Raw genomic sequence first — 24567 nt, forward strand, 5'->3', positions numbered from 1 at the left:
AAAGAAGATTGTCTTTTAAAAATTTGGTAAAATTTAATTTTCTTGTCTACTGTAGAGTTACCAGAAAGTTTATTAAAAAAAAGTAGATTTAATAAATTTGTAAAAGTTTTATATAAAACATCTTGCTAACACTGAAAATTAGGAATTTTTACCTCTCTTACTTCATGAAAAATGTTTGACCTGTTTTAAGTAAAGTTAAATTCTTAAACGGAAAGTTTAAAATAATTAAGTACAGCGTTAAGTTCTTATATATTTCTTTTGTTAAGTAAACATTTAAGGGCTTGAGAGAGCAAGGATGGTGAAGTGAGATGTATATCGTAACCGGATCGATATTAGGTTCTTCATATATTAATGATAATTAGATAGGTTAAATTATGAACAGAACAAGGAATAACATTATTTCCTTCTGCTATGAGGACTTTTTATTTATTGCCGCTGCTAGATTTTTTTACTTAGTAATTACATGTGCATTGTATTTCTTACAAATATTTTGCCTATTAATCAAGATATTTCTTTTTAGAAAGCCGGCATCCAAAATTAAAAATCTCAAGAAAATTAAATCTCAAGAGCATTTATTTCTGTCATGATTTTTTTTTGCAGCCTCTACATGTTTGGACACAGTCTGTTTATAGGATATCAAGTGTTTTGATGTTTTTTAAGTATTTTCTGAACAGATCATGCACCGTTATTAACTGTATAATCCTTCTGATTCATTCCCTATTCGTACAGAGTTACAAGTTGCTCCTTCTGGTCCTCCTTCTTTAGGATTATACCAAGGCTATAATTATACGATAGACATTCCAACATCTTTGGAGCTTCCTAACATACATTGATATAATTGAATCTTAATATGATCCTTTTCTTGAGTTTCGGCCCGACTATGAGATTCAGAGCCTTCAATGAATCTATTCCCTCATTACCTTTAATCTTAACAGATTGTTCCTGGATTTTATTACATTAACTGCGAGATTGTTCCTGGATTTTATTATGTTAATTGCGAGGTTCTACTGGATCTCCTGATTAATTAACATATAGTAACAATTTTACTGTGTATAAAGCCATTCCAAAACACATTAAATTAATTCATAAATATTTAAAGATAATTAAAATCCATACAGAAATACATTCAAGGTCTGCCGTGTAAATTATTATAAGTTACTGATTATCAAGTTTTACATTCTTTAATCTAAAATTTATTAATTTTTGCTTTACTTAATTCATTATCATCTAAAAAAAATTAACAATGCAAAATGAAAGTATTTAACAGATATGTTAATCGTAGTACTTATTATCCTTTATGAATTATTGATATGCACATTTTTAATTTTTCCTGTCATTATTTAAATTTTTTTCTGTCCTTTAAGAGAGTAATAAGTTAAAATTCAAGTGACGGTAAAACTTTTCATTTTACTAAATGTAACCTATTATCATTTTGCTCTTTTGTCAAGTTCTCCCAAGTAGTGAAGACAGAATGTTCACTTTGGATTCACTACTTTCTTCACCATATTTATAAACTTTCTTCACCAACAGTATTTTATACCTGATTTGTGAAATATAATTTATTTTTGTTTGTTATTAAATTGTCTGTTTTAATTACAATTTTATTTATTTTACAATAATTTTGACTTCTATGTTATTGATGCCCATAACAATAGTATGTTTAAGAAGATTCACTTCCACTGTATGTTTAAGATGATTAATTTCTTGGTGTTTGTATAGTTTTTTTATCTGCCTGTTTAAGGAGGTACTACATTACTGGGCATTAGGATATAGTGTAATTAAGAAGAGATAACTAAGTAATTGAATTTTTTGGGTAGTATGATAGATAAGCTTTAAATTTATTAAATGATTTTCTTGATTTTCTTACATTTTATTGAAATATTCTTTCTAAAGACCTTCCAGAGCTAATTAGAAACAGTTTGTGCATACAAACACATACACACACTCTCACAAACAGTAACATTAACTGTTACTTGAAAATTTTATACATACTATATAAAAATGAAGTTTTCAGCACACTAGAAGAACATGAAGTGTACAAATACACTAAGTTTGACAGCTATAACATAATTATCATTGTTTAATGAACAAACACAACATTCATAAAGTATGTTATTCGATTACATACTCTTAAGGGTTTTCTTACCTTTTTATGATGGATACCGTTAACAACAGTACTAATAGCTATTCCATTGAAAGAGATGCTATAATTGTCTCAAAAGGTCTTTGGAAAAAAAGATTCCATTAATTTAAATCAAGTTATTTAGTATCTAGTAATTTATAAATATCATTACAATCTCAACATCTGTTAATTTCATTTGTTGAGACTAGTTACTGATAATAATTTGGTTGGAAATAGAAAAACATTTATCTAAAAAGAAGGTTAAGGTTTTATTTATTAAAAATATAAATATATTCTTTTATTTTTTAGTTTTTACATCATTATTAAAAAAAAATATATATATTGATGTCTTGTTGAGTTGATGATATGCTTCATTGCTGATTTTGTTCCTTTATTGAAAAAACTTAATTTATTAAAAATTTAATTCTTTTTGTTTAATTTTCTTTAACTATTCTATTTTTTAAATTGACAAAGATGATAATTATTGGTGATAATAGTGTTATTGTAACATTGAACATATGCAAAATGATTGGAACTAGTGGTGTTGTTATTGTGTTGTGTTGAAATTCATCAAGAAAAATTAAGAAGTTAAAAACTGGGAAAAAAAATCAGCTGAAATAAAAAAAATAAAATTTTTTGTGTGTATTTGTGGAATGGCAAACATCGGTGCTGGTAGCAGTACTGAATCGTTACCATTAAGTGAAACTGCTCATATATTTCACCCTCATCGCAGTTATGGAAGCATTTTTATGTATTATAATGTTTTTAAAAAATTATCTGCGTCAAGTTTAAAGGTAATTTTTTTTTTCATTGATACAAGATATGCTTGCTAATTCTTTATGGGTTTATTTGGTTAAATTTTTATTGAATAATTAGATATTACAATAAATATATTTAATTAATATTTACACCTTGTACTGTTGTTAATTTTGCATTCCTAAGGATCAAATATTGTACTGTATTTTGAAATGGTTGTGATAATTTATTTCTAAGTAATTCTAATAATATTAAGGTCAATGCTGTAGTTTATCAAAACATGACAAATTGTTTTAGATTCTGATCAAAGTTTTATGGTTTTAAAATTTTTTTATTGTCTGTTATTTGACTGGTTTAATGCGGATGTATATCTCTGTTTGTTCTGCTTTGATCATAATCTTGATGCACTTAGAATTGTTTTACAGCTTGTGTTGTTAACTTTATGCAGTCTTATTTTATAGCTTTAACTTTCTAAATTTCTTTCATTAATTATTGAACTGCAGAAATTTTGAGCAACTCTTTATTTAATAACCTGTTTGCTCTAAAGTAACTGTACAGATTGTTCTGTGCTAAGCTTATTGTATCATTGACTATATCGTATCTTTGATTTAGAGAAGGCATACAGCATGGCTTGGTGAATAGATACTGAATCATAAAAGGAGAAAATATAAATGAAAATTTGAGACGGCCAGTTTGCATTAGAAAACAATGTATTAAGTGCTTTATAGTTTGTTGTAGTCATAAATATTTTAAAATATGTAAATGAACCCATCATGTGTTCACTATATTTTAATAATTGCATATATTTTCATATGCTCCATAACTATTTCTGAGCACTCATTTTAAAATTCAGTTTCTTATTAGAAGAAAAGGTATGGTAGAAAGTAAAATATCTCGTGTCTGTTTTTCTCATTTACAAACAAAAAATAGACCTAAATTATTTTTGAATCAACAAGAAATAACAATGTCTCAAAGCTGAGAATTATTTCTTTATTTTTGGCAAATACATGACTTGGGTTTAAAGATTTAAACAATTCAGTTGTCTGACGACATGATTAATTATTTTGTGTATAATTACTAAGCATTCAACATAACTAAGTTCAGGTATAGATTGCACATACATGTTTAAATTCTTATTCTTCTTTGTGAGACTGCTTTCTGACAATCATGTACGTAGTACATGATTATGTAGTAACAGCAGCCGTGAATTTTATAAGCTGCATCCTCAGTATCCTTTACATGTTCTTGTTTATTGAATGTCTGTTTTGCTAAATTTGCACACTGCAGATTCTGTGGGTAGCTGAGCTTGAGATTTAATTTCTATGCTTGTTCTTGAATTATGTAAGATGTGTAAATTATGTATCAGTGTATTCAAGCTCAGAATTTTTTCAGCTTGACAATATTGCACACATTTTTTATACTGCAATTCCTTCATTCATGAACACTAACAAGTAGCCGTTACTAACGACTAGATAGTAAGTACTATAGATTGTAAGTCCAATCTATAGGGTTTAAACATTTAAATTCAAAATATTTGAAAAGATTTAAGACTGACTCATTGAATTTCCTGTTTTGCATAGATCTCCATTTTGTAAAAGCTGCCCTAGTTTGCTGCAACTTATAAAGTATAAAGAATCTCTTGAAATATCGTGCTGAAAAATGGATATAGTATAATATACTATTGTACTTTCTATACTAATACTATGTTATATTATAGTGGCTATAGTGTACTATTCTGTATCTTAACTTTTTGAGCTGGATGTGAGGCGAGAAATTCTGTTTATATTTACTGGAGTATTGAAGCCAATACAAAACACTAATCTATATATTCTTTAGCTTTTTCTTTAAAATATTTAAATATTTTGTCAAATAATTATAGAATACTGCATATTATTTCAAATATTATAAATGAAGGTTAAAATAAAAAATCTTCTACGTTATGTGTACCAGAAATGTAAAGTATCCATGCTGAGTTATGTATTCACATTTATTTAAGCTGTATTGTTGTGCCATATCATAATCCAATGAATGAATCATAAAAATGGTTGATATTGCAAAATGAAACTGTTATTCTTTAGGACTTCTCTTATGATATTTTGGCATCATTTATTTATTATCATATGTCAACTCTAGTCAATCATTAGGGTAATCGATTTCATAAACATAAGTTTATGTAAATGTATTAAAAAGTATTTATAATTACTCTAAAAAAGGCTAAACTTAAAAGTGAGTATTATATTGATTAACTTTTGTGATACTTGCATAGCGCTCCGTGTTTAACCCATGCCGAGTAATAGTTTATCAAAAGAAAAATTAACAGTTTTCCTCAAAATATAATCATTTTGGAATGATTTGTTAAACCGGTAAAGATTTATAAAAATTAACTGAATTTTTAAAATTGATATTAATTGAATGAGTCTAATTTAAAACAGTGGAAATAGAAATTTTTCATGTATTGCTATAAAAGTTTATCATGTATTTGAACAAAATATAACCTTTTTAAAAATCCTTTACCCTTTTTTTCAAAAGTTGAAAACATATTTCCATTCTAATAATACTTTATTTAAAAAAAAAGTTTCAGTAAGTTGTAATGTAGAATATAGATAAGTTGATAGATTATAATTGTAGTAAATTATATTGCACATATAAATATGTACATATTTATGATTAAATTGAGCTAGTAAAAGAATGTTTAATGATTTTCATACCTAGAAAATCTTTCAAGATGTGTCATACCTACAGGTTGGACTTACAAACAACTACTATGTCAGTGTTCATGAATGAAGGAATTGCATTGTAAAAAATGTGCACAATATTGTCAGTGGTTTTGATCTTTTGTTGATGAAAATGGTACTGAGATTCTGGATTATATTTATTTTTGTAATGAGGCTTGGTTTTACTTGGATGGATGTTTGAAACTGTCACAGTAGCTGAATACAGAACAGTGAACATCGTGTCAGTTTTATAAATGATCATTATTAATACATAAAATTGGCGCTTAGTATTCTGCTTTATTTCTTGCATAATAGATTTTTTCCTACAGTATTAGATTACAGTATGTAGATGGTGGTTATTGTTACAGCCTAACGTGACAATTTATTACAGCACTATTTGAGAAAACAATTGAGAATCTTTGTTTCAGCAAGATGACACTACCGATAAAACTATAGCTTAACAATTAATTATAAAAATTATTAACAAAAAATTTTTATACATTTGTTGATGCCAAATACTTTCGTCCATTGATGTTTCCAGATCTTACACACCAGATATTTTAATATGGAATTGTTTAAAAAATGTAGTTTATCAGTACACTTCTCATACACTTTAAATGAAAACTATCATTAGAATTGAAATCTCATAGATAGTTAGCAAGTATTACAATTGATGGCTGAAAATAAAACCAGGAAGAACCTTCAGCCAGGTTTAATTAAAATAACCTTTAAAACATCTATTATAAAATAAAAGTTATGTGTAATCTAAATATTTTTATAATTTGAGTCCTGTTGTGAAAAAAAATAGTTCAAATATATGTTATCATAATTTGGATAGCATTCTTTTTTAAAGGTTTTGTATGTAACAACCAGGAATGTAAAACTCAAATCTGTTTGGCTTGATATTTCTCAATTTACAAATTTTCCTCACTGTAATTATCTAATTTATGAAAAAGGCAACAACGGAAGGCCTACAAGAAAATAATTTTATTACCAAATTCTATTGAATAATATTTTATACTTTTAAACATTGTAATAACTATATTGTTAATTTGTATTATGATCCTCTAATAATATCATTTATCAGTAATATATTATTTATTGTACTATTGTTTTATTAATTCAATAGCTCATTAATACCACCTATATATGCATTATGATAACATTTTTTTTTAATTGCTGGTTATTTTTATTAGCCTAGTTACATCATTTTAATTATAATTTTTTAATTTTGTGAGTTTGGGTTTGTATGTATACACATAAACATACACACACAACATACATTCATACATATATGTATGTGTATGTTTATACAGATACATATATACATATATGTATGTTTATACAGTATATAAATTACCATTTTATTTAAACATAGTTTATGAACATTGTATTTGTTCAGTTTAATATCCTATGAATGCTATGGATATTAGTGTGAAATATTTAAACAGTGATATGGTTAAAATCTTAACTCATGTATTTTGTTTTATAAGTTCTTAATTACTTTTCTTTAATATTTATTTATTAAAGAAAATATAGTGCTATGATAGTTATTTTTTTAAATTACATAAATAAATGAAAAGATATTTATTAATTACTATATAAGCCAGTGTACTTATTCAATTTACTATTGGAGTTTTGTACTGATGATAGCTTTTAATTTTTTCCTTTTGTTATATAAATTTTGATTTTTTGACTTCATATATGTGTGTGACTCAGCATTTACTATTTAGGTGCCTTTTTTAAGAATACATGTTACTAATTTACTAATGATCTTTATTATAATGTTAATTCTTTTATTTACAATTACAATATTTTGTAGCCTATAAATAAACAATTTACATAATTTCCTTTCATGTAGTTGAACCGAATCTAAATGTCTGAACTATTTGCTATTTATCTGTTATTATTATTATTATTATTATTATTATCATCGTATTTACTTATGTATTTAGTATTTACAAGTTTGTGTTCTTAGAGATAACAACTTGTATGTTGTTACTGCAGCCAACAAACCTTTCATCAGTTACCTTTTGGATTCGATTTAATCATTTTAGATAATATTTGTTTTATCATTTTGATAATTTTTATTATGAAATAAAATGGCTACCGGATTAAGTCGACCATGCCATTCTTCACATTCATTAACTTCTTTACCACCTTCTCCGTTATCTACCTCAACATCTGGCGGTATTTTTGAAAGTGATGATAGTTATCGTTTGAAATTATCTCATCCTAATATTGGTGGTGCTGGCGTCGGTGTAAATCTTGGTCATAGACCTACTAGATTAACTCGTGTAAGAAGTTATGGAAGTCTTTCTATACATAAAACTATTTTTAGGACTGCTTCTTCATTTAGTTTAAAGGTAAAAATTTATGTAATATATATTTTTTATTAACTTTTCACTACTTTGTTTTTCTGATTTGATTTTTTGTAATTATATTTGCAAATACATTGATTATATTCCTAATCGGTCTGTAATTGGTAATCAGTGTATAATGTTACATATAACATGGTTTGCCCTATTTATCCCACATTTTTCAGCACTGAATGCCTCTCTAGGGAAAAATATTGGTTGTGAGGTCAACTACAAATAGAATGTGTTTCTGGTGTTTTATATAACAGGTGATTGTAACGTTAGTAGTGATCAAACTTTCCATCTTACTGAAACATCTTGTTGGATTTTTTGCTCCTAGACAGAAAATATGGTCTGTGGAGCCAAACACTTCCCTATGGCATCCCTTAGCGACAAATGTTTTTACAGAGACCACTATTTTTAATTCTCTTAATCTAACTTGAAATTGCTTATTATTGCCTTTGACTCTATCACTGTGTAAGCTAACTTTGAAAGTTGCAGTATTATTACACACTATGAGTCATTATCAAATTATGGTCGGAAATATTCCAAAGTATATGAACAGGGGCTTCTTCTAACTTTACCAAAGTACATCACAAACACCTTGTTCCCCAGTGGTTGAGCTGCCAATAAATCAGATTTAACTGCTGTTGCAGCTGTTAGATCAGAGGTCGTTATGACGTTTATATTAAATTTTATGGTAATTAATTTTTTCATTAAGATTAGCATAAAGTAGTGGTGTAGTAGAGAAGGATTTAGGAGCACAATGAAGCTTTGGAAAAATATACTTTTTGGTATATAATTTTAAAAAATTGATGAGTTTCAAATGCCAGATAGTGTTTAAATTAAGGGTTGAAGAGTCAAAAAAATGAGTTTTTAATGAATAATTTTAAAAATATAAATCCTGTGTAATCTAGGAATATTTTTCTTAAAATTAGATCAAATTGCTGTCAAAATCTTTTTGGAATATCTCCGAACAAAATTCATTTGTAGCTCCTTGAAGTATTACCCCCTTTTTTAAGCCTTTGAAAATGTTATATTATTACAACAGATTTTTAAACAAAGCCTCAGAACAAAAAAGTTTCAAGTAAAAGTTGTAAGGCTTTCAGTTCTTGATAATTAGTTTTTTTTGACTTCATGTGACCAAAATTATTGGGTTATAGTATTTTGAAAGTTAAATGGACTTTCAGCCCTTTGTAAATGCTTTTGCTTAGTGCTCTTGTTTTTTTCAAAAATAATTATATATTGATGATTGAAATAAAAGTTGTAGGGAATTAAATTTCTTACAGATTTCATTCAGTTTTGACTTTCTTTAAAGATGGCTGAGATATGGCACTTTAACAGTTTTTTTAGGAGTTAAAGCCTTTTGTAAGTTATAATAGTTAAACCTTTTTTTTCAGAAATGGGAGCAATTTATAAAAAAAATGCCCATAGAGCTTTAAAATAAAATTGACACATTCTGATAAACATTTTTTTATTGATTGAATGTAAGACGTCTCATTAAATTTAAAGGCCTCATTCAAAAGTTGGTAACAGTTGATAATTTAAAAAAAAAATATATACGGATACTATTTATTCTCAATCAATTTTAAAATTCTAAAAATTCTTTCCATTTTACAATAAAAATAAAATATTTCATCCTAAATATATATTTTTATAATATTTCATTGTATACCACTCAAAAAGCAAATTAAAAAAAAAAAATATCTTTAACTATTATACAAATTCTTTGAAAAAACTAATACCAATTCTCTTATTTTGAAAAACTGAAAAAACTTTTTTTCCCAAAGTATTGAAAAGTAACCATTGATAATCAGTTACTTTTTTCCTATTTAGCCTCTGGGAATCACCATCAGGTATTACTTCAGAGGATGATATGTATGAGTGTAAGTGAAGTGTACTCTTGTACAGTCTCAGGTTGACCATTTTTGAGATTTGTGGTTAACTGAAACCCAACTACCAAAGAACAATCGTATCCATGATCTAGTATTCAAATCCGTACAAAAGTAAGTGCTTTTACTAGGATTTGAACATTGGAACTCTTGACTTTGAAATCAGCTGATTTGCGAAGATGTGTTCAACACTAGATGAACCCGGTGGGTTTTGGTAATCAGTTACTATAAATCAGATCTCTAACTTATCTATGACTCCTGGAAGTATTGTTAGATGTACTTCAAAAGACTGTGGTACTTGAATTATTTATGGGCAACTGCTTGATTTGTTTAAATATTCATCACTGAAACACATCATTCCCAGTTTTTTTTGTACATACATATATATATATATATATATATAAAATGAAATTTATGTTCACTTTAATTGGATGAATTCAAGACTTTTTTCAAGAGTTTGAATCCAACATTAAAAATAGATCTGTACTTATTGTATGTGTTATTAAAAATGACCCAAATTAGTAAAATATGAAAAAAATTAAATTTTTCTATAAATTTTTTTTTTTGTTTATGTTTATGTATGCATGAAATTAAGAAGTATATATTTGTATACTCTTTTACAAGTTATTAAAAATACCACACAAAATATTACTTATTATTTTATTTTTTTGATAAAACTTATTAAAAGTAATTTAAGTTAGAAAATAATTTTTTGAATTAAAATGGAAAATTTTTTCATAGTATTTCCTTCATTTCTTGATCAGTTCTTGCTTGTATAGAGTTGAATAAAAAACATAATTGCCTAAAATTTAAAGCCCTGCAAGTTTATTTGAAAAATCTTTTGATCCGAGGTTTTTTAAAAAAATTATTTCTGAAGATGAGTGTGAAATTATGATTTTTTTCAAAAGTTAAAAAGGGGTAATACTTCAAAGAGCTAAAACTTGGTCAGTTTTGGTCGTAGAAAGATACTCTAAAAATAAGGGTTTTGTCAGGAATTTAGTTTAATTACCTAGGATTTATAGTTTTTGAGTTATTCATGAAAAGCCCATTTTTACTCTTCAACTCTTAAAGAAAACCATCCCAAATTGACACGTGGAACTTTTTAATTACATACTAAAAACAAACATTTCCCCAAAGTTCCATTGTGCCCCTAATTATTTCCTTGTTAAATGCCTATTTTTAGTAAACTATTCAGGAAAGAAGGAATTAAGGATAGAAAAAATAAAGAGTGGAAGATATGCTCAGAGGGGTCGAGGCTATTGGAAGTTTGGGATAATTTATAATTTTACTCCAAATCTTTATAGTTGTAACTTAAACTTGAATGTATTAACCTAATGATTTTTAATTTCATTTTTTTTTTAAATTATAATTTTTTATATACAAACTGAGATGGAATTACAGTTAGATAATTGGCCTGTTTCATCTGAAGCTACCTCACCCAGTCCATTTCTGAATCACTGACATTAGTTGAAACACAGAAGTAAAGGTACACTAGGATCAAAGACATTCAGAACCATTTAAATGTAATAATATCTTTCATAAGTTTTTTACCACCTTTTGCAATATTGGGTAGGTTGCATGCAGCTGATTGGATATTCATAAACCATTCTATCACATGATGAATTTGAACTTGTGTGTTTAATGTTGAATTGTATATTATTGAATTCTACTTGGGATTTAGGGTTAACTTTAAAACAAATCTGCGTTGCAAGAGGTGTGAGGTTTGTTTGTTGGGTAAATACAAGTAGTTTGGTTCTGCGTGGTCTAACTGTAGGCTCTCACTTCTTGTCTGTTTTTCATTTGTGAAATCAATTTAAAAGAGATCAGGAGTGGTTACAGATTGTGCATGGGAGCATATCTGTCAAGAAAAATTGTTTAATATTAAAGTTTTTATAATAAATATTAAAAAAAAAAATTAAGTAGGTCTTTTACACCTTTTAGTTTGTGTCAACAATTAGTTATATATGATTAGAAAAAGAAGCATTAAAAACAAAAAAAAATTTTTTGTCATTCAATTTAGTTTTTCCTAAACCATTTAAGATTGTAAAAGAATTTTATGAAATATTATAGAATAATTCTTTGATTTGAATTCTTTTAAAACAAATACCAGTTATTTTTAAATTTTATGTCTGAAAAGCTTTATGTTCATTTATTTGAATTCAAGATGATCTCAAAAACAGTAGTCTGAGAGAATACTGAGTAGTAAGAGAGAATACAGTGATAATATGTTCTCTCATCACTAACCTTGTATATGAGTATACATCAACATGCTAACAGAACTACAGATCACCTTCGTTAAGAGAAAACAATTGTTAGGTACATTTAAAATTGTTTAAAAAATTGATTTACCTTCATATAGAAAAAACTGAAATTCTTTTGTTTGTTAGTGACGGGGTCAGTTGGTAAGCCATCAAAAAAGTTGATATCTGGACTGTACTGTTACCATTAATTATTTTTCATAATTTTATTACATTTCATTGGATTATTATTATTTTTTAAATTATGTGGTTGGTATCTTGATATTGTTTTAGGTTTAGTACTTATTATTATTATTCAGAATTTATTTTTAATGTAGGTATGAGCTTTGTTGTGTAATATTTCATTTAGAGTGAAATTAAAAAATAAGCTTACATTTGCTAGAGCTTCTTTTGTACTTATTGTTAGCAATTAAGAAAATAATAAAATAACGTATGTTGTTATAATTGTTATCTTTATTTTCATTTATCTTTTTGTTGAATTATATTTATCAGTTTTTTTTTTGTTATTGTCTAATTTACTTCCATTTTTTAACTTATTATCATACCTTAATTTGTATTATTAAACTCAGTAACAGTAATTGCTGACTGAATAAATCAGTTTATTTTTATATTGTACGTAGTGTATATGTGTTAACTTACAGCTTAAAGTTATAACATTGTTGTTTATTTGATCTATTGACTTGTCTATAGTAGTTGCCTATCATATTTATTTGATTACTTTATTACTGGTAAAGGTGTAATAATTATTTTTATTACTTATGTATTGTTATTGTATTATAACTATTGCATTATTATTATATGCTTGTACTTTTGTATTGGTTTATTAATGTAATGCTTGGGTGAGTTAAGGACGTCTGTGTGCCATTTTGCTTTATCGTAAATTCTCGTTTTATATAAACATTAAAATATTTATTTTATAATATAGGATAAAATAAAAAAAAGTAATGAAATTAATCTCATTTATACTTCTCTATAATTTGGTCTTATTGTTCCAACCCATCTGTCCATCTAGGCTGACCAATGCTTGTTGGTTATAATATTATAAAAGTATCTTAATTCTGCAGTATGTATTTTTTATCTAGTTAAAATACCATTGGTTATTATTTGATAATGTATAATTGTGAAGGGAAAGTAACTATCAAATAATTAAATTAAAGTGCACATGTAAATTATTTTTTAGGCTTTCTGTGCAGTTTCAGTAGTTAGCAGGATATGTATAACTGTGCCAGTGTTGTGGCAACACTGAATTCTTCAAACTTGTGAAGATTTAGTAAAAATATGATTTTAATTGCCCTCTCCCAGCTGTACTTTTATTGAGTTTTTTAATGTATTTAATTACATTTCTATCACTTATAAACTAAAAATTGGAAAAACAGTTGAAAAGTATTAACCATTAAGAACCGTATTTTAAATTGAAAATTTAGAAAATATGAGGAAATTCTAAATGGTTTTAATTAGATAATATTTCAATCATCATCAGGCGATCTGTCTGGCTTCAGCTCCCTTACACCACTACTTCCTCCATCCATTTCTGTCCCAAGCCTTCTCCTTCATCCCTTTGTAGTTTCCAATCTTCACCTCATCTGTTAACTTCATCCTTCTTCTTCCTCCTTTTCTTTTTCCTTCTTGACTTTCCCAATGTAGTTGTCAAGATTCCATTTCCTCTAACTTCTCACCAGTTTCCTTTTCTGAATGAGAAGCTAATTTAACTTCAAAACATTTAGGAAAAGAAGCCAGCATCATGATGTAATGCAAGCAATTACCACTAGGATCTTTAATACAGTGATAGTTTGTTGCTTTCTGTATTCTAATACTGTTGACTTTCTGAAGAAGTTTCTCCACTTTTGGGGGGTAGTTTCCCTCACACAAGTGATAAGAGTACCCTTTACTCACCACCATTCATCTGTCCTCTGAGGAGGCCATTGGCACTTGTAGGGTAACTTCTTATACTAGGAGTAATTTGGTCCCTTCATTTGTTAGCCGCCTGTTAACAATTATGCTACCAGATTAACCTGTCATTAAATTCATTGCTTGCTTTCAAAAAACTCAGTAGCCAGCTAGAGCTGCTTAACCTTTGTGAAATGATGGTTGGCCATCGTTTCACAACTTTTGTTGTTGCGATCCCAAGTTATGTGAATTTCATAAAAAAAATTCCCTTTCCCTTGCATCCCTAAATATTATAATCATCTTTGGTTTGATAATGCTTAGTTACATTTTTGGCTTGTTGAAGATCACTTTGTTTCTGTCATAATTTCCAACTTCACCTCTGCAAAAACTCAGCACTGTTTCCAGTCATGAGAGGTCAATTCTTGAATAACCATGGAACATTTGTAGGGCTGGAAATTCAAATTAGATTGCAGTATTTTTCTGACAGTTCAACTGGAAATTTTCAGAGAGGGGGAATGTTGATGTGTTGAATGCCAAGGGCTAGCTTTAATTGCCTTATTTTCTTAATATTCTTTGGTGTTCATATGGATTTCAGCCTACCCTAATAGTTTTTTTTTATGATGATGCTTTCCTCGTGAAATCTCTTTCCTGGAATGTAATTATGTTATGAGAAGGCACAGAATTGTGTAGGCTAACGTTGAAATGCTTATGCAATCTTCTCTGCGTGAGCACAACAGAATTGTAATTTCTGTAAAAATGTTGATAGCAAAAACACAGTGTCTATTGTTCCATGCGTATTCATCGTGCCCTGAAATGGCAGCTAACAAGAAGTGCAGTCCCTATTAGCTTACCCTCTCACAATATCCATCATGCATGCAATAACCAATCAAAAGATCTCAGTTTCTTCTATCCCACCCTGTAGATCACAGATGGCTATGGCAACAATTTTATTTTTAGTACCTGATAGGATACTAATTTTGGAATAGTCAGTATATTAATTATTCTATCAGGGGAATTATTGTTTTAGAACAGCATGTCACATTTGGGCCATCGGTTTAGACCAGTGATTCTCAACCTTTTTACTCCATAACCTTCAAAAAGTAAAAAAAAAAATTATAATGAATATTTCATGACCCCCACCCCCAACCATAACCCAGTGAAACCTAATTAAAATTATTTAGCTGTATTGATAGCGACAGGTGTGAACATGCATGTATGAAGTGTATAGACATGAGCAATTTACAGATTTTGACTTGATTTGTATTTGCTCCTTGTAATTGAGAGCACCATGTTCGAACATGCATATGGTACGTTTGAACACGTCGTGCTCTCAAAAGCATAAAAGAGGCGTAAGGGGTTGTAGAAAGCCGGAGTTCATCCTCAAAACCTCGGCTTTTGACATTATTCCATTCCGCCTTGGCCAAGATGCCACGAGCGACATTCCCACTGGTGAACTAATATTTAGTGAACTCGAAACAAAACACATCTTACATGGAGTCAAGTAAGACTGAAAGTACCTAACTAAACAAAGCAACTGAACTATCTACCCATAGAAGGTAAAAGTGAGTTCGACATACAACACGAAACATAAAAATATTACACGGAACAATAACAACACAGTAACATTGAAACATACCCACCGGGTTGGTCTAGTGGTGAACCCGTCTTCCCAAATCAGCTAATTTGGAACTCGAGAGTTCCAGCGTTCAAGTCCTAGTAAAGGCAGTTACTTTTACACGGATTTGAATACTAGATCGTGGATACCAGTGTTGTTTGGTGATTGGGTTTCAATTAACTACACATATCAGGAATGGTAGAACTGAGACTGTACAAGATTACACTTCATTTACACTCATACATATCCTCATTCATCCTCTGAAGTATTATCTGAAAGATAATTACTAGAGGCTAAACAGGAAAAAGAAAGACAGATTGTTATAAGGTAGATGTATATGTTTACTTGTTATTACTAAGTTGTACTTAATTTTACTTTGGGAGATTGTACCTAATTACTTTGGGAGAGAGTCCCTCTCCCAAAGGGGACCCCTCTCACACATTTTTATTAAATAAAAATATGTGGTAATTTGCAATCTTCATAAAAAAAACGTCAACTTTAGTAAGAAAAATTTTTTTTTGCGAAAGGGACCCAGTAAAGATTTCAAATTTTATTTCGGTGAAAACACCGCCACCCCTTTTTCCAATTTTTGCAAAAATATGATACATTCTTTCCACCCTAAGGTGGTACCAAGTTTAAAAATACCGGTGTTCCTTGGTGGTTGGGTTTCAATTAACCACACATCTCAGGAATGGTCGAACTGAGACTGTACAAGACTACACTTCATTTACACTCGTACATATCATCCTCTGAAGTATTTTCTGAAAGATAGGCTAAACAGGAAAAAGAAAAAAAGAAACCTTGAAACAAAACAATGGACAAAAACAACAGAAACATAATTAATAAAACAAACATCAACAAAAACAGAATACAAGAGTAAATCCAAGCAGAGCTCTAGATCACCTCAGCAATCCTTTCCTTTGCTAAGTTCACTATTATCCATTTGGCCTGGCTCCTCTAGTTTTACACGGAGATCCAACGTCAACCCAATAAGATCAAGTCGACAGACAGTTTCCGTACGCATTATCTTGGTTAGGTACGTATTAACGTATTTGAACACTCATACATTTTTTTTGCGAAAAACATTTACATGATATCATCGCCAGGAAAACAAACAAAATATAAAATCTAACAAAAAAAAAAACTTGTTACTTACGTATTAACGCCACCGCAGCTACCGCTTTATTTAAAAACAAAGTAGTCAATCGGATTTCGGTGGAAAATGAACAGTCTCTTTATTAATTTTAATAAATGGTTATTTATATTTATTTATTTTATAAATATAATTTAACCAAACTTAACCTACACTCGCTAACCTTGACTAATTAACACCGTAATTTTTTGAGTATTTATTTAATAAATTCAGTAATTATTGCAATTATTTATTATTTAAATAATCAAAACACTCCTGTTAATTAGTCAAGGTTAGCGAGCGAAGCGAGCGTTGGTTAAGTCTGGTTAAATTATATTTATAAAATCAATATAACCATTTATTAAAATTAATAAAGAGACTGTTTTGAATCTATGTTAAACTCTATATCGGCCCATTTTCCACCGAAATCCGATTGACTACTTTGTTTTTAAATAAAGCTGTAGCTGCGGTGGCGTTAATACGTAAGTACCAAAAACTTAAGCTAGGAATTAAAAAAAAAATTAAAACAAACTAAAATATTAAACACTAAAACATACAATTACGAGTACTATCACAGCTAACATACTAAAAAATTAATTAAAACTACTATCACAGGTAAAAAACGTTTTTTTTAGGGAGTCCCATGGCAACAGAATCCTTAATGTGCCGGAGTTTGTAATCAACGGTAGCCGTTCAGTTCCCTTGCCAGTTTGCTCGAAGAGACTTTTATACAATTAATAGTCAGAAGCAGCAGCACGACTGGTGAAAGGAGGTTGATTGCATGCGTTTTTAGCAGCGGAATCTGCACGTTCATTACCTGTAATTCCCACGTGGCTAGGAATCCAACAGAAACTGACTTGTGTGTTGCGATGGTTCAACTAAGCGATTGCGTTATAGATTTCAGTGACCAAAGGATGTCGAGAGTAAAAATCTTCTAAAGCTTGGACTGCACTACCCTAGTCGCTACAATTAAGGGTATGACTTAAGGGTATTAATAGCGTACAGTTCAGCAGTAAAATGTACCTGTAATATTAGGCAGACCAAACATATAGATTCTGCTATTAAGAATAAATGCGCATCCAATGGTATCATTCTGTTTCGATCCATCTGTGTATACTATTACTTCTGGGTTTATTTTGGAGAGAATATGGTGAAAACCTTGTTGAAAGACGTTAGGCGGTGTTGATTGTTTATTGTATATGGTAAGATCAGAAATACGATAAAATTTATACAGTTGATTCTCCACGGAAAAATATTAGGTATGTCAACGTTTAAAAGCTGTAGTAACCGCCAGATACGTACACCTTTAGGTGCAGTATAACGTGGATGGTCTTCATATCTTTGTAAATAAGAAGTCGCAAGAACTGCGGTTAAAGCTGGGTGATTCGGTTGTCCTTTAAGACGGGGCAAAGAAAGATGCTAGAAGTTGGTCACGTCTATCCCAAAGTGTTCTCAAGTATGCTAATGACAGTGCATGGATCTAAAAGCACCCTTTAGGAAGGCGGCATGATGTACAGCATCTAACATCTTCAGCGCGGTATTACGCGCTGAAAAGTAGGCGACACAACCATAATCTAAGCGGGAACGAACTAAGGAATAATAAAATCGCAACATACATGACCAATCGGCTCCCCAGTTGGTGTTGCTAAGGTGTCGTAGCATATCTAAAAGTTTAGAACATTTTGTTTTTAATTCTTTGATGTGTTTGACCCAAGTAAGGCGGCTATCACAAGTAAACCTAAAAACCTGATATCGGGAGAGATAGTAACTAGCTCTTAGTTGAGAAAAACTTGCGAAATGGAAGGGACCCGCAGCCGAGAAAAGACTACACATTTCGTTTTCTCAGGCGAAAAATTGAAGCCATTAACCCTGGGCCAACTTTAAAGGCGAGATATTGTGTTCTGTAGTAGTCTGTCCGCTGTGGCTGTTGAACGGGACTTGATATATATGCCAAAATCATCAACAAATAACGAACATGAAATAGTGGCTGCACACATTTAGTAATACTGTTGATGGATATAGAAAATAAGGCGATACTTAAAACACTTGCTTGAGGCTCTCCATTCTCCAAGGTGACGCAACCCGATAAGGATTCTCCAACACGAACACGGAAAGTTCGGTCATTTAAGAAATCCCTGATAAATGCAAGCATACAGCCCTTGACTCCCCATTCTCTAAGGGCGTTAAGAATACCACGTCCCCAGGCCGTGTCGTACGCCTTTTTGATGTCAAAGAAGATAGCTACGAGGCGAAGGCGGAGTAGGAAACTGTTTTGAATAGGTGCTTCGAGTGACACTAAATGGTCAATGGAAAAACGACCTTGTCGGAAACCGCATTGTTCTACACATAGAAGGCCATGTCTCTTCAAGTACCATATAAGCATGCGGTTTATCATTCTTTCTATCACTTTGCATAAAACGCTTGTCAAAGAGATAGAGCGGTTGCTTGAGGGCATGGTTTGTCTTTACCAGGTTTAAGTACTGATACGACAGTGGAATCTGACCAGACTGAAGGGAAAATGTGTGAGGAGAATAGAGTGTTATAAATACACAATAGATGTTGTAGCACCGAATTAGGAAGGTGTGAGAGCTTACTGAGACGAATGTTGTCAGGTCCGTTGGAGGTGTCATGTGAGTTTCTTAAGTGTGTGTGACAACTCGTTGAATGAAAATGGAGCGTTTAATTCACCGACCGAACTAGCTTTCAACGGTGGTACTTCCATTTGTAATTTGTACCTCTGAAATTCATTACTGTATGATGAGGTGAGGGACACCAACGGAAACAATCCGCCAAAACACTTGCTATTGTAGAAGGCGATGTAAGGAGTCCGCCCTCGTTAATGAGTACAAGAATGGATTTTCCCGGCGATCCGCAGACTGTACGTATCCTCCTCCACACAGCAGATGCGGGAGCAGTGCGTTAGAAGACGTCTACGTAATTCCAACATGACCTCCTCCCAACATCCAGGAACACCCAACGACACACCGCTCCAGCCTTATGGTATAAATCTAAATATTCATTTGCAGGCCTGCACAGTGCTTGCCATTGATTACCAATAGCGTCCTGGCAATCATCCCGGCAACACCAATGGTTATAATAATTGGCCTGTGGTCACTGCCACAAAGGTCGCCACAGGCAGATCGACCAAGATGAGGGAGCAAACTTGGTGAACACAAAGAGAGGTCGATGCCTGACGGTGCACCAGATGACGAGGACATGAATGTGCACAACCCATCATTCAGTAGACGAAGGTTCAAGTCCTGTCTCACTGTTTACCACACTTCCCCAAGAGGAGCAGAAAGATGAGCTCCAGGAAACATGATGGGCACCAAAGTTTCCTACTACCAATGCACTCATAAAGAATACATGAAGCACTTATAAAGAACACGGTAGTTATTTAAATTATAATTTTACCTCATTGAATGGAAAGCCACTGCATGTTTGCTTTCAAGTCCTCTCTGATAAAAACATGAAACCATCAAAATTAATTCAACACTTGGAAACTAAACAATTCAGATCATAAAAGTAAATGCTTGAAATTTTTGAAAGAAAATTTCTTACTTTGAGAAATCAGCAAGCTTCTATTTGTAAATCAACTCATACTGTACACTTGTGAAGCATCTTATCTCGTAGCATTAGTAGAAGCTGAGATGTCCAAACCCCATACACTGAGATGCTGTTGGCTAAGTTGATGTATTTTCACATTTAACTGACTCGAATGTGAATTTACAAGAACGTGATAAAAACATTTTATTAATGACAATCAATGTGTTCATGCTTTCATTAAGAAGCTTGATATCTGGATTATTCAAAGCAAAAATTTTGATTTGTTTCCACGCATCTAATTATATTGAGAAAAATTTGGATGAAGAAGACACTATTATTCACCACAGCTTGAATAGCATGAAGATGCATTTGTGTGAGCTAAATATTCAGTTGGCGGAGAATTTCCTGGAAGATAAAAATGATTTCCTGAAGAGATGAGTACTGAATCCACTTAGTGAAAACATTATTGCAGTTGCTATGTTACCAGTTGAGATTCACAAGCAGCTCATCGAAATGTCTGCCGATAAAACATTTCAACTACAACTTACATCTGAAGATTGATTTAGATACATTTTGGCTTGCTTGTTGAGGTGATTATTGAAATTTAGTTACAGAAGAATTAATCCCTCTCACAAAGTCTTACCTCTGTGAGAAGGGCTTTTTGTTTATGATTGTGCTAAAAACTAATAAATACAGGAATCGTCTTTTATCAATTGAAAACAATTTGCTTTTGTGTGTTTCTAACATGGATATACGTATGAAGGAACTTTTAAATGAAAAGCAAATGCAGACATCTCATTAATTAATTTTCTTTACATGTGTACGTATAAATGTAAGTAAAATATTTATAATAAATAATTTTTTTCTCATATACTATGCCATTTTCTCATACGATATAAACTTTTTACAAAAGTTTTTTTATTGTAGTTATACAAAAAACTACTAGCATTCAACAAACATTTGACACGGTACTAGGCCAACTGAAAACATATAGATGATATTTATAACCAAAAATACATACGATGCTATTTAATTAAAACTAGCTTAGTATCCCAATTAATATTATTATTTTAAAGTACTTTAAATGATTATTTTTTTCTACTCACTTTATTGCTGTAGCTCCCAAAAACCGAAGTCACTGTTGTCGGTAGATTCTAAAGAGCTTGTTTCTGATTCTGAATTCACATTTATCACAAAATTGTCAATGTGCACATCATATAAATGTTCATCTTCAATATATTTTTTTACTGTTGACAACATGCTCGCAGACATTGCTACACTCGGCTTCAGACACTTTATGAAATTCCTCTTCTCCTAACTTAAGAACGTCCGACATGTTAAAAGTTGTATTTCTTTTAGCTTCTTGCCCTTTAATTTGATTCTAAATCATTTCAATGGCATTTAAGTCAGGGTGATAAGGTGGCAACTGTAGAACTGTGTGATCATAATTTTCGAAAAGTCATCTATTAGAAATTTCTTTTGATTTTCTTTGTGCAATTTTATAATATTATATAATTTAGTCTTTGTCATAGCAGGAGAACAGTTAATTCGTTGTTCAGCTAACCATTTTATCATATCACTTTTTAAAGAGTTAGAATTTGGCTGCTTTTGTGTCAGAATGTTATGATATGGTATATTATCTAGTACAATGACTGACTGGAGGTGGCAAGTTGAGAATAAACTTCTCCCGTAATCATTTCATGTACATTTTGGAATCCATCGATTTGTGATAAACACCTTTCTTATTTGACTCAACATAAGTAAAGCATTGTTAATGAATCGTTTATTACAGCTGGCATAAACAATTATTAATAGTGAGCCCTTGGATACTGGTGTTTTCAGTCCCTCATGAAGGTTTGTTGTGTCTATCCATGATTTTGGTGTCGCATGACTACTGTGAATGTAGGTTTTATTTGTGTATACAGTCAGTCTTCCTTCTTTGTGAAACAGGGAAATTTGTCCTAGAGATTTCATTCTTTGCATTTTAATGTCATGCAGTTCTATCAGTATTTTCCAGTTGTCTTCTGTTTTTTCAATCTAAATCTCATCCTACGTAATATTCAGCATAAAGATCTTTCATTCCCTTTGAGATTAATTTCGCTTTTTGCATAATCCTCTTCACAGTAGGAATGAATTTTTCAGTTATATAAGATTTAGACCAAGTTTATGAAACCATAAGCAAGTTAGCAAGTATTTTTATATATTACCATACCACAAAAGACATATGGAAACTGATAATGTTTTTAGTTTGTGTGTAACAGAGATCAGTGCATGCAAAATGCTATTACATCGATCTTCAGTCCCTGCACCAATATATGTGCTGATACATTTATATATTTTTCTTGTATCTGTGGTTGTTGGGAATCACAAATTGTTTTTATTAACTAAAAACAGTCTACTGAATTGAATTCATATTTGATACGTCTGTTTTATACAATATTCGTTTAAAAGTTTGATTAAAGAATATTTGATAAAGACCACACAGTCATGTATTCAATACTAACTACCATAAATATTTTTTTGACTTAGAAATATAGTTTGGAAATGTAAAATAAAAGTAGTGGTATGTTGTTATTTGTGTTTAAGTACCATACCACATTAATTGAGTGTTAGAAGGTCAAGTTTTGTCATGAAATTGGAGTAACAAGGTCAGTCATCTTATGAATGCTGATAGTTTTATACTTATTAAAAAATACTATTAAAGAAAAGTAAAAACCAATTACTATATTAGGTTTTTGTTAATTTAAGCATTAAATCAATGAATGCTTCTATTTGTTTATTTTCTTTTGGTGAGATTTGGTTTCATAATGATTGATGTTTAATACGTGACTGTTTCAATAGTGTTACTGTGTGGTTGTTACATATTATTCATTAACTGGTCTAGTGAATAAGTTGTTTATTTCTAAATTATCATATTTAGAAAAAAATAAAACATTTTCTTTAGTGTCCATCAGTTGCTTTATAAGAAATGCAGTGCCATTGTTTTTCTATACCCTATGGATATTATGTTTAACAATTACACATTTCTACAGAATTGCTTAGATTTGATATCTTTATAACTGAGTAATCCCAAAAAATCTTCATGATATCACATTCGTGCAGTTTGTTGTACACAAACAATTATGAATGCTTTCACTCTCAAGAACAACAATATTTTGATATTTTGTCATTATGACAGTGCAACACACTTATGTTATTAGAAATATTTATGGAGTTTTTCTTCTGTATTTAGAACTATGATTTAAAAACATAATTTTAAAATTATAGTTGAACTTGTTAATGAGACCACATTATAACCTAACCAAATGGCTAAAGTGAGTATTCTTTTGTGATCCATGCTGAACAAGTATGGACTAGTGTGTTTTGTACTGTTAGCAGGTCTAACATTTCATTTGTATTTTATTTTGAATTTTAATGTAAACAAAACAGAATTTGATGGATGAAGGCATGAGCAAAGTGTAAGTAATAGTTAAAAAAAGGTATCTGGTTTTCATAGTGGTTTATAATTTTTTATGTAGTTACCACCCCCCTGCAAAAAGTGACCTCTTTTCATTAGTTTCAACATTGGTCAATTTGGACAAACTCTGCTGAAATGATGCTATTATGTGGGCGCTTTTTTTGGGCAGATGGGCTAAGTTTAAAAGCTATCGAACATATTATTGAGGGCTCAATGCCTTATACTTTTAATGGTAGCGGGTGGCTGTCATATGATTTCACGGGAGGCGATCTTGGTGACTGCAGGTGTGAAACCGAGACTTGATTGTATCTGAGCGGCAACAGCGTTATGTTGCCAAGAATTTAGAGTTAAACCATGAGGTTTTTTTTTTTTTTTTTAATAATTATGTATTCTTAAATATACTTATTCTAATATAATTATATTTCTTAGGTTTTTTAAACTTTAAAATTTATAACTTCTGACAAAATTTGAGAAATTGAACATGGTAATGCTTTGTGGCAGGCTAGGTGGGATGAGGCAGAGGCAGAGGGCAGACATTATATGCATGGTCTGTTTTCTGATGTTGTTAGTTTGCAGGGCGCCTCTTGGGTGCACCCAAATAAGTATGTGACGCACTATCTTTCTGGGCATGGCGCTTTCTGGGACAGGCTGCAGAGGTGAACTCAGGAATGTGCCTGCAATGCAGACAATTTAAAAAATTTTTTATTTAACTCTGGGACCACTGTTGGGTATTACTTCAGAGGATGAGATAAATGACAATTTTTGTAGCATGTGAAAATGCCATGTCTGACCGGGATTCGAACCCGAGACCTCTGGATGAAAGGGTGAGGT

General features: G+C 30.6%; 1 protein-coding gene across 5 annotated transcripts in view; it reads left to right on the forward strand.

Moving 5' to 3' along the window:
• Positions 1-24567, forward strand: part of Arms (Ankyrin repeat-rich membrane spanning) — a 310321-nt gene that overhangs the window by 42254 nt on the left and 243500 nt on the right. For 2 of the 5 annotated variants that reach the window (XM_075365011.1, XM_075365012.1), the window contains exon 2: positions 2432-2916. The exons of the other annotated variants lie outside the window; for them this stretch is intronic. In XM_075365011.1, coding sequence (XP_075221126.1) covers positions 2776-2916 — 141 coding nt within the window. In that variant the 5' untranslated portion in view covers positions 2432-2775. The remainder of the gene's footprint in view (positions 1-2431; positions 2917-24567) is intronic. 5 annotated transcript variants of the gene reach the window in all.

The sequence above is a fragment of the Lycorma delicatula genome, chromosome 4 (genome assembly GCF_047948215.1).
Source record: "Lycorma delicatula isolate Av1 chromosome 4, ASM4794821v1, whole genome shotgun sequence".
NCBI classification, from domain to species: Eukaryota; Metazoa; Arthropoda; class Insecta; order Hemiptera; family Fulgoridae; genus Lycorma; species Lycorma delicatula.